General features: G+C 45.2%; 1 protein-coding gene across 1 annotated transcript; it reads left to right on the forward strand.

Moving 5' to 3' along the window:
- The first annotated feature begins 946 nt into the window (after positions 1 to 946).
- Positions 947 to 6,602, forward strand: RPS17 (ribosomal protein S17). Its single transcript, XM_080981896.1, has 5 exons — positions 947 to 1,086; positions 2,801 to 2,952; positions 3,324 to 3,429; positions 5,971 to 6,036; positions 6,476 to 6,602. The coding sequence occupies exons 1-5, from the start codon at positions 1,084 to 1,086 to the stop codon at positions 6,554 to 6,556; spliced, it is 408 nt and encodes a 135-aa protein (XP_080838022.1). The 5' UTR covers positions 947 to 1,083; the 3' UTR covers positions 6,557 to 6,602.
- The last annotated feature ends 4,127 nt before the right edge of the window (positions 6,603 to 10,729 follow it).

The raw sequence follows: 10,729 nt of genomic DNA on the forward strand, positions 1-10,729 counted from the left end.
CTAATTAACTGAATAAACTAATTGTTTTGTCAAGACTGTAAAGGGCCGCAGATTTTAGCTTTTATTGCAAGGCTTTGAAATAAGCCTGTACTCCTAAAACTGAAATTATGTTAGATGGGGATGATTTGCCACTCCCTCTCCCCCCCCCCCCCCATTGGGCTCCTGTTCATTTAAATGTCTCCTGACAACCAAATTCTCAGGAGGTGGAGATTCATTCGGCAGTAAATCTATTAAGGGGCAGTTAAAACAGCACGGGGAGACGCGCAGCTCAAGACTGCAACTCCCACCAGCCCTAACAATTGACTGTGCTAGCTGGGGCTGATGAGAGTTGTAGTTCATCTGCAGTCTTGGGCAGACCCATCCCTGAGGCAAGGCGAGGTAACTGCCTCAGGTGGCAGGATCCACAGGGGCAGCATGATCCCGATGTGTATCTTTATCCCCCCCCCCCCGCTCCTGATGTAGATCTTCAAGCACCCCTTCTTCCCTGGCAGCTGAGGGGAGCTATTTTAGGGTTCGCTTGAGGTGACAAAATGCCTTGGGCGGGCTCTGCCTGGAGTAAACTCATCCATTTGCCAGTGCCCACAGTAGTACAGTGTGTCTGGTTGGTGGTTCGAGCCCACCCAGGGACGGCTGTGGGCAGAATTCCTGCATTGCAGGGGGGTTGGACTAGATGACCCCGGGGTGTCCCATGATTCGATGATTAAGCGAGAAACGGACCTTTCTGGAGGGAATGCCAGCGCGGGAGAAAGGCGGGTTATAAATATCTTAAGTAATAAATGAAATCAGATAACAGCCAGCAATTTCAAGTACCGCAATGCAAAGCGGGGATTTATTCTGAATGGATTCTTACGGCTTCAGTCACCTTCGTCCAACATGAGCCGGAAGTGAAGGTTTGCTGCAAAACGCCCCGAGCCTCTCTCCCTCTATATCACGCCGGCTTGTAAAAAAAGCTCCCTCCGTGCCGCTAGGCGGCGCTGGGGAGACGCGCGACGTCGTTTTCCTTGGCTGGTCCTTCTAGCCCCCAGCGCTTTATAGCTCTCTTCCCGGCATGCTTTGCCCTCTTTTGGACCGGCCGCCGTCGACATGGTGAGCAGGAGGGCGGCGGAATCCGAAGTCATCCGCCGCCGGGGGGCCATTGGAAAGGGAATGCGGGGTGGAATTAGCACCGGCGGAGGGGGCTGCAGGTCGCCCGGTCGGTAGTCCGGAGGTTAAGCCCCCACTTCTTGTCCCTGCGGGCTGAACCCGACTTGGGGGGTGGGGGGTGTCCTGTTTCTTCCGGTACAGAGATTGCTGCATTCCTTGAGTGAAGGCTCCAAGGCCGTAGTTAGGCCGGCCAGGCCTTGCATGCATTTAGGGGTAGAGCAGGGGGTGCGGGGCGGCGGCTGGGAGATCCAGTGGGAGATCGGGTTCTGTCATGGCGGCGGAGGCGATCCGTGCAACCTTTTCGTAGGCCTCTGTTCACTCGCAATGGGAGAGAAAGGGAAAGGAAGGATTGGGAAGGAGCCGAGTATAGGGCAGCCGCCTTCTCTTTCTGGACCTTGGGGCGCCCTGATCCCCGAGTACCTGTCAGACAGTGAGAAATCCGGCAGAATCAAGTTTCCCTTTGGCGTGATGGGGCAGCATGTGTATACGCGTGTGCAGCAATGCATCTGGGTATCAGGGGATTTTAGGCTTACGATTCAGGTATAGGAGAAAAGGTCTCAGGAGTGTGTCTCTTAAATATGGTATTCTCACCTCAAGTCTTCCTCGACCTTAGCTGACCGACCATTAAAAATGCTGTTGAAAAGTAGCTCACCCCGACTCTTGCCCTCCCCTTGCCAAAGTGCCTAAGGTTTGTCCACACTTTCATTTGGATGTGACCCACCTGGATTTGTGGACAATTTAAGGCTGGGCAAGGACTTCCCTGCAGCTAGCTTGGGACCTTTTCCCTGCTGTGCCTGGGGGTAGTGGTGCTTTTTTATGTTTTCTGGCCATGCATGGGTAGTGCTGACCCTTTGCTCTATGAGTTACTGAAGTTTACCCCAAGTTTAGAAGCTTCTGTCTCACCCTTGCCAAACCATGGCCTAAGCAGTGACACAAGGCATAATGTTTGTATGTAGCACAGTGCAATGTATGCCACGTAAATAAGCTTCCCTTCTATTTAATAGAATTCTATTAAATGCAGTTGCATGAACTCCTGATAGAGGTTGTGTTTAAACATCAGTCAAAAAGTTGTGAATGTGAAGCCTTAGCATGTTCTTATTAAGTCCCATCCTCTCCAGGTGTTTTGGATTGCAACTCCCATGGTCTCTGGTGTTTGGCCATGCTGACTGGAGCTGATGGATGTTGTAGCCAAAAACATCCGAGAGTCCCAGTTTGGGAAAGACTGCCTCAAAGGGACTGTTTCTACCGATGTCACCTTTTCTGAACCCTTTTGAGATAAGGCTGCACACGTCTGCCACCTTGCCCCTGCTCCCTATTTGTTTCCAGTTCATCATGTTCTGGACCTGAGTGTGTTGATAGTAAGGCCATTGAGAGGGAAGCTGCCTGGGGATTCTTCCACTCTTTGCAGCGGAGCGGTTCTCAACCTGTGGGTCAACAGATGTTGTTGGACTACAACTCCCATCATCCCTGAGCTCTGGCCTTGCTAGCTAGGGGTGATGGGAGTTGTAGTTCAACAATATCTGGGGACCCACAGGTTGAGAAAGACTGCTACAGAAAAGGCTAGGCTGAAGATTTTAAGCCCCTTGCAAAATTTATTGTGTAGCCATTCTGTTGCATCTTACTGATTTTGCTTTTTTTGGTCCTTTGACTCTCCCAGGGACGAGTGCGCACAAAGACGGTGAAAAAGGCTGCCCGGGTCATAATTGAAAAATACTATACCCGTCTTGGGAATGACTTCCACACAAACAAGCGAGTATGTGAGGAGATCGCCATCATCCCTAGCAAAAAGCTGCGCAATAAAGTTGCTGGGTAGGTTGTTTGGTTCTGATCTGCTAGCACATGCTAGGTGACAAAATGAAAATCTTACAGCTCTGGGGAGGTTCCAGTGAGCTATAAACACCTTTCTTAACAACCTGCATCGAAAGTGATTTTGGTCTTGTTTGTGGCCTGGTCATTGATAGTGCAGGAAGAGAATTCTTGATAGCATTTCCCGTGTTTGGAGGGTTAATTCTCATCCCTATCAAACCCTGAGCTTCTCAGACACTCCTGTGGGCTTCTCCTTAATTAGCCAGAAGGTTAGAACGGGTGGAAGATTATTTCTTGTGTGTGTCTTCAGTTTTTCCTTAATGGGACTTGAGAGAATCACAGTCAAACTTAATCAGACACCCCTCTCTTTGCAGGTATGTTACCCATTTGATGAAACGCATTCAAAGAGGACCAGTTAGGGGCATCTCCATCAAGCTGCAGGAAGAGGAAAGAGAAAGAAGAGACAACTATGTCCCTGAGGTAGGTTTCGAAAGCTCAGATGAGTTACTTGTGGTGCATAGATTCTCCACTTTCTTCAGACAGCAAGGAATCTATTGCCTCTCCTTTTTTTGCATGCTTTGAGAAGTTGCATGTATTATTTTGACATTCTTGGTCCAGTACACTTGGCATACTGTACATGCTCTCTAAGAAATGCAGCATACACCTAGGTGGCCTTACTGCTAACTCAACTTCTATCTCCCAGTGTTGTAACAATGAACAAATCAGGTCACAGGTGAATGTAATGCTGAAAGCCAGTTAGGAATGCCTCAAAAGGGTGATGGACACTAGGATATGGCATACTTGGATATGAAACTAGCATTGCATATTGTTGTTTGAGTTGGTCCTTGAGAATTGGACACATTTAGGTAAGAGTATAGAACCTAGTCTAATAAAGGCTGTCTGTAATCTTATGTAACACAAAGTTCCTACCATTTTCTCAGTGCTGTACTTACATTATTAGCTGAGACAATCCCTGTCCACAGGCCCATAGTTAATACACATGTTACAAAAGGAACGGAGAGGGAAGAGGAAAGCAAGCCTCAGAACAGTTGCAGCTAGGATATGCTGTGCTTGTTCACTGACATGGAGAAGGACTGATAAACCTGCATCGAAAGTGATTGTGGCCTGTTGCTTGTGGCCTGATCATTGATACTGCAGGCAGAGAATTCCTGAAAGCATTTCCCGTGTTTGGGGGGCTTCTTTCCATCCCTTCCAAACCCTGAGCTTTTCAGACAACTTTTTTGTGTGCTTAATGCAGTAGTGTGGTCACTACTTGAGACTTCTCAAATGCTGTGTGGTTTTTTAAAAATGCCTTTTAGTAATAAGGGGCAGTTTTGCTGGACACTTATCTACCTGTGTCATGACAAAAACCTTACTCCTGATTTTCAAAACTAGTGGCTGGTAATCTTTTTGCAGAGAAGCATCAGAGCAAAACAGCTTATGTACACAACCTCTCAGTAAAACACTCCATTTCTTTTCGAATAACTTTCAGTGTCAGTGTCTTTTCTGACTGCTTGTAGCCAAATTCTAGGCCAGAACCCTAGTTGGCTAGGACTGAGTACAGGCTTCCATTTCACTTTTGTTTAGGCACTACCCATCTGATGTGGATTTTCACTTAAGCTGCATAGGAGGAATGGGCTAGTTTCTCGCTTGCTCTGCATTGGCATTGGTTGGCTTTCTTATGAGTGTTTGTAGGAACAAGACCAAGGGCTTTTTTGTTCATTCACAACTTGCCTTTTCACAGTTTAAAGCAGCATATTTATTGATCCTATTGAGAGTAGCCAATACAAGCAATACAATACAAGCCTTGTTAAAAATGTAGCATGAAGTATTATGAGATGTTTACCATTGTTCTGGCTAAAAAAGCAAGATCCAAGAAGCCTGTAATCGACAGACCTTTGGTACTTTTGGAATGAATCAAGACGGGGGTCACTTCCTGGGGACTTAGTGTTGTTTCTGATGGATTATCCACCTAGTTAGGATACCACTGGTATGACTTCTAGGATGCAGTTGGGAAGTTGAAATGTGAGGAGTGTCTGGTTCTTGTTTCCTGCCTAGTAATTTGCTTCCATGTACTGAAGATTGCTGTTCTCACACTGGCTCCTCTGCTTATGTAAAATCATGTTTCAAATGTGTCATTGCCTGATGTTTCTAATTAGTATTTTGGTAAATATAAGCCTAGATTATTAAACCTTGAGCAGTTGTCATGGGTGATCCTTGTGTATGCTTGGTAGACCAAGAATCTGCGTATTTAATGGAGCAATAGAAATAGCCCTTCTGGTTTCTTTGATGAACTATGAAATACTTTCCCAGTCGCCATACTCTGGGGTGTGTTTGTGTGTGTTGGCCAAGTGCTGTCTCCTGTCACTTCCCTTTCCTGATCTATTCTTAGAGCTCTGTAGCTGCCGGTGATAGGCTTTTGTCAAGAAGATTCTGCTCCTTTTAAGCATTTTCATTTTCTTCTGAAAGTTGCCAGAAGATAGTGCAAGGCAGCCCAAATCTTGAAATTTTGACTGTAGCTCCATCTAATTTGGTACTGCTGGCATGTTATGCATGAATTTATCTGCTTACAACTGTTGTTGGTGTCACAATGCACTTAATGAATGGTAACTGTACATAGGTGGAGGGAAATTGTCATATATATGTTACAATCCTAAAATGTGTTCCCTTTGTTAAGGGATTAGTGTGACTGATGGCACCAGAATGAAAACTTTGACTGTAAAGTTGGGAGATGATTGTACAGAGCCCATTCCCATACCAGAGAAATCCACTCCAGTGTCATAATATTTGTGGACTGGTGTATATTTTGATATTGCTATTGGCACACTGTTTTGGGGTGCTCCTCCTCCATTTTTTCTTTTAAGCCAGTCATTAGTAGTGGCCTCAAGCAGACTACGGAACCATTGTCTGGTATAATGTTTGTATCACATACATGTGCTGTGTTGTCCTGGTGTTAGTTGTGTTTATAGTCTGTTGACCACTATTTAAACCAAATCTAACCTCTATCTCTTTCCCCATCAGGTCTCTGCCCTGGATCAGGAGATCATTGAAGTGGACCCTGATACCAAGGAGATGTTGAAGCTCCTGGTGAGTGGGGCAAGGGGATTGGCACATCTCCCAATAGGAACTGCTCTTATAACGGTCAGCTAGCTACTTCTTGAGAATCACTGTCAATGCAATGTTCTCTGTGCATGTTTTTGTTTTTTTTAGTACCAAGAGTCACACTGCCAGGCAGCAGTATTCAGAGTATTCTTGGGGGTATTTTTCTTGAATGCTGCAGTGTTAAATGGCCATTGGATCTTGTTGGCTAAGCCAGACTGCTTGGGAGATCATTATTGTGTTCTCCACAAATACAAAGTGCTGTTGTTTATTGTGTCAGTTTTGTACACCTTTTAAGTTAGTCTCAAAAGTTAAATGACATTATTCCTTCGGCTAGTCAGGATAAGGGAATGCCCTCTTTATTTATCAACACTGAAATCTGCCTGTGTGTCTTTGCTAAGTGTTCCCTGTTCTATGTTTCTTCCAGGACTTCGGCAGCCTATCCAACCTGCAGGTCACACAGCCTACTGTAGGGATGAACTTCAAAACCCCAAGAGGCGCCATCTGAAGCCATTGTCAAATTTTCACTTTTAAAATAAATATATAGAAACAAAGCCGTGACTTTTGTTCTTGTGTGTCACATTTGCGTCATCTAAGTTTGATACAATCCTGTGTGGAGGGGCTCTGCTGTGGACATTCTTAACCCAGGCCAAGATCTGGCTTACGGGGGCCCATGAGAAGAGGGGTTTTCATGCACAAACTAAGCACACAGTTGTGCTGTATGTAGCTGGATTGACTATGAGCGGCATTTAGGAAGGTGAATGTGCAATGTCACTTGAAAAATGCTTCCCCCTTAAATTAGTGGAGGATCAGATCAGAGATTACTACATACCCAGAACAGTGGTATATGGTGTGTCCCATTCTGTGAGAGAAACCGAGAACCCAGTTTTGTGTCACAGAAAAAAGCCAAAAAGTGTTCTGTAGTGTCAAAACAGAGGAGGCTCATTGGTACCACTGGACTTGCAGCTGAATCTTGGAGGCCTTATGTAACGTAAGAACTACTTTGATAGAGAAAGGGTAGAAGGTTCACAAGCTGATCAGTCACGACATGTCCCAGTTGCTTTTGTCTTGGACCAGTGGTAAACCTTGTGGGAGGCAGTTCCCTGTGTTCATTGTAGCTTTGCCAAATGTATGTTCATTGTACCAGTGCTGGAGGGCTTTTGGTTCTCCAGATGTTGGATTCAAATTCCCATCAGCCCCAGCATGCACGATCCAAGGGATGATGGAACAGAATTCTGTAAGGCCAGTGGTAGGCTGCTTTGTGAATGCTCACATTAAAAGGCAAAATATTATATGTAACTCAATAAATATTTGGAGAACTGCAGCTTGGGGGGGGGGTAGAAATTTATGTTTTGTATGGACAATGCTCGGAGAGTTACCTTAAAAGCCTTCACTGGTCAGGATCTTCTCCCAAGTGATTTATTGAAAAAATTAAGGAGAAGACAAATCAAGCATCTGAGATGTACTAAAGAATACAAGCAGATGACACACTTGAAGATGAGATTACAGTGGTATCTGGTTACAAACGCTTTGGGTTACGAACTCTGCTAACCCAGAAGTAGCTGCTCTGGGTTGCCCCAGAATGAGAACGGAAATAGTGTGGCAGCGGGAGGCCCCATTAGCCAAAGTGCGCCTCGGGTTAAGAACAGACCTCCGGAACACATTTAAGTTCATAACCCAAGGTACCACTGTATTGACTAGAGTGGTAAAAATACAGAATATGAGGAATTTTCAAGCAACATTTTGTAAGTTTTCAGCTCTACACAGATCTGTGTATTTTTATATATGTTACATGTAACTAATCCTTAACTGATAAAATCTGTTCCATTCCCCCTGGACACACTTGCCTGTCACTTGTTCAATGATCTCCCATCATTCCCAACCTTTCCTACTATACTTCTGATGTAATGCTACAGTTTTAACATTTTGTGTTGGTGTCTAATCACTGTTAGCATTTTTTGTTATATGGAACTGTGAAATAGAAACGTTTTAGGAAATAAAAATAACCCTGCTAATCTTGTAAACGGATATGATCATCTACCAGAGAAAGTAAGAGGGAGATTTACCAGAAATGGCCACGATCCCACTGTTCTCCATCATTTGCATCTGCAGAGCTTTCTACTAAGAACCCAAGCACAGCCTGTTCCTGCTTAGTGAAATAAATACACCAGCCTCTGCAAAGGTCAACAGACCCTGAAACAAAAGGAAAAGGTTCCCTTCTCAGAAAACATGAAGGTCATAAAGATAAAGGACCCCTGGACTGTTAAGTCCAGTCAAAGGCGATGGGTGCAGCGCTCATCTTGCTTTTCAGACTGAGGGAGCTGATGTTTGTCCACAGACAGCTTTCTGGGTCGTGGCCAGCATGACTAAACCACTTCTGGCACAATTGGACACTGATGAGTGCCAGAGTGCAGGAAAACACTTTACCTTCTCACCGCAGTGGTACCAATTTATCTACTTGCACTGGTGTACTTTTGAACTGCTAGGTTGGCAGAAGCTGGGACAGCTATGGGAGCTCACCCTGTCGCCAAGCCTGAGAGGCTCAGTGGTTTAGGTCACAGTGCCACCCGCATCCCAGTTATGTAATAGGACAATCCAAAAAGCTGGTGTGTAGAAGCTGTTTCCTCCAAGAAGAAACACCAATCTTTGTTTCAAGGAAAATACCGGTATGCTTGTTGTTTGTTGCAAAGATTATTGTAGTTGCTACCAAAGCCTGGAAAGCCCAAGACATTATTCTGTTAAGTGAGGTGCATCAGGGCACAAATACTTGCCCCAAGCAAATGTGGAGCACTCCAGCTAGCAACCAGGGAAGGAAGAGGAGGCGACTGTCAAGTGAGGGGGTGGGATCCCTTTAGCTGTGGGCCATGGATTATTTGCCAACCTGCTGCCCTTCAGATTTTTTTTGTTTTTACTATAACACTTGATTTTTTTAAAAAAACCTTAATTCTCTGACTTGTCAAAACGTATTGTCCAACTAATTCACATAATGCATAAATTCACATAATGCATAAAAACCCCTACATTCCTGATGAAAACAGTTTGTTCCTTTATTTTAGATGTTTATTTATTAAATGTAAAACAAAGTGATATGTCTCTTCTGACAACTGGTATTCTAACAATTAAAAACACGCTAACAACAACCAACTACAACATCCAGCCTAATTTTTGAACTCCCCCCCCCTTTTTCTCCCTGCTGTGTGTCAGCAGTTTGTGAAACTGAGGTCAGCCCTAATAAAGGTATTGCCCAGTTATAGATTTCTGCTCTCAGCATGGATTGGTGAGGTCACCTTTGCTTTTTGATCTTCTTCCGACTTTTGCCACTGTATTGCACTCTAGATGGGCACAACAAGGTGGGATTTGCTGGGGGGATGGGGCAGAGCAAACCCAGAGCAGCGCCTCATCCTGTATAATACAGGATTGTTCCCTATGTCGATGTAAAATACTGTGTCCTATACTGATACAGTTTCGTCTTGCATTTCAAGTCCCCCACACCACCAAGTTAGGGATCCCCTCCACATGCATGTGTTTGGAAAGGTGTGTGAAAGGCCATGTATTTAAGCTCTGGGTAGCCAAGCTCAGATTTTACAAAGTCATGTCCATGTGTGTGCAAGGGGGCATGAGTGTGTATGTGTGACAAATTCCAGAGGGGCCATCCTGTTAGGCTGCAATAGATTGTAATGGATTGCTTTTGTTATAGGAATTCTAAGGTCTTAAATATAGAATAAATGTTGATAACTGCACAAAGTGAACACACATATGTAAGTATATAAACCGCATGTCTAAAACAGTACAGGAGAGCAATCCAAAAGCCATCTGGGCTCTCCTAAAGACTCTTAAGTATTTCCTCTGCCTCCTTAATCCCCCTTGCCTGAGAACAGGTAGGCAGATAGCAATCAGGGGAAGTTCCAGAAGCGATCCCTCTCCTATATCTATGAACCTCCTTTGTATTAAATGTAATTGTTTGCCCAGATGCTCTGCATTGAGGGATGTCTGAAGGCATCCCAATGGTCTTACCAAATGCTAACGTTTTGTGTAAACTATGTAAAACTTGCTAAATCCTCAAGAATATCACCCCTTGACCTGCCTGAGTCACAGTAACCCCACCTTAGGTAAAGGGACCCCTGACATTAGGTCCAGTCGCGGATGACTCTGGGGTTGCGGCGCTCATCTCGCTTTACTGGCCGAGGGAGCCGGCGTACAGCTTCCGGGTCATGTGGCCAGCATGACTAAGCCGCTTCTGGCGAATCAGAGCAGCGCATGGAAATGCTGTTTACCTTCCTGCTGGAGTGGTACCTATTTATCTACTTGCACTGGGACCGAGCAATGGAAGCTCACCCCATCACAGGGATTTGAACCGCTGACCTTCTGATCGGCAAGCCCTAGGCTCTGTGATGAATTTCTGACTGTTTGTGGAACGGATTGTCCTCCTCCTCCATGCCAAAATGCAAACCCTTAAAGAGATGTTTCTTCTTGGTTCGGGGTCTCTCTTTCCTCTTGGCAAGGAGGGGAGGGAACTCTGTTGCAACAGAAAAATAAAGATCTCCCTTGCTTTCACTGCATATTGCCTCCATCATTCATCTCTGACCGATCATGGACTTGGGGGGGCTCAATACCTTGGGGAGCTGGGCAACAAAAGCCAACCACCTCTATTTTTCCTATATCACTTTTGCACGAGATGGAG

This window comes from Podarcis pityusensis, assembly GCF_964106645.2.
Source record: "Podarcis pityusensis genome assembly, chromosome: 14".
Taxonomy (NCBI): Eukaryota; Metazoa; Chordata; class Lepidosauria; order Squamata; family Lacertidae; genus Podarcis; species Podarcis pityusensis.

Bases quoted from the DNA above. Each gene is read 5' to 3' on its own strand.
- RPS17 (XM_080981896.1), top strand. The intron at 3,430-5,970 runs GTAGGTTTCGAA...TTTCCCCATCAG, and splicing joins GAGACAACTATGTCCCTGAG to GTCTCTGCCCTGGATCAGGA. The intron at 6,037-6,475 runs GTGAGTGGGGCA...TGTTTCTTCCAG, and splicing joins AGGAGATGTTGAAGCTCCTG to GACTTCGGCAGCCTATCCAA.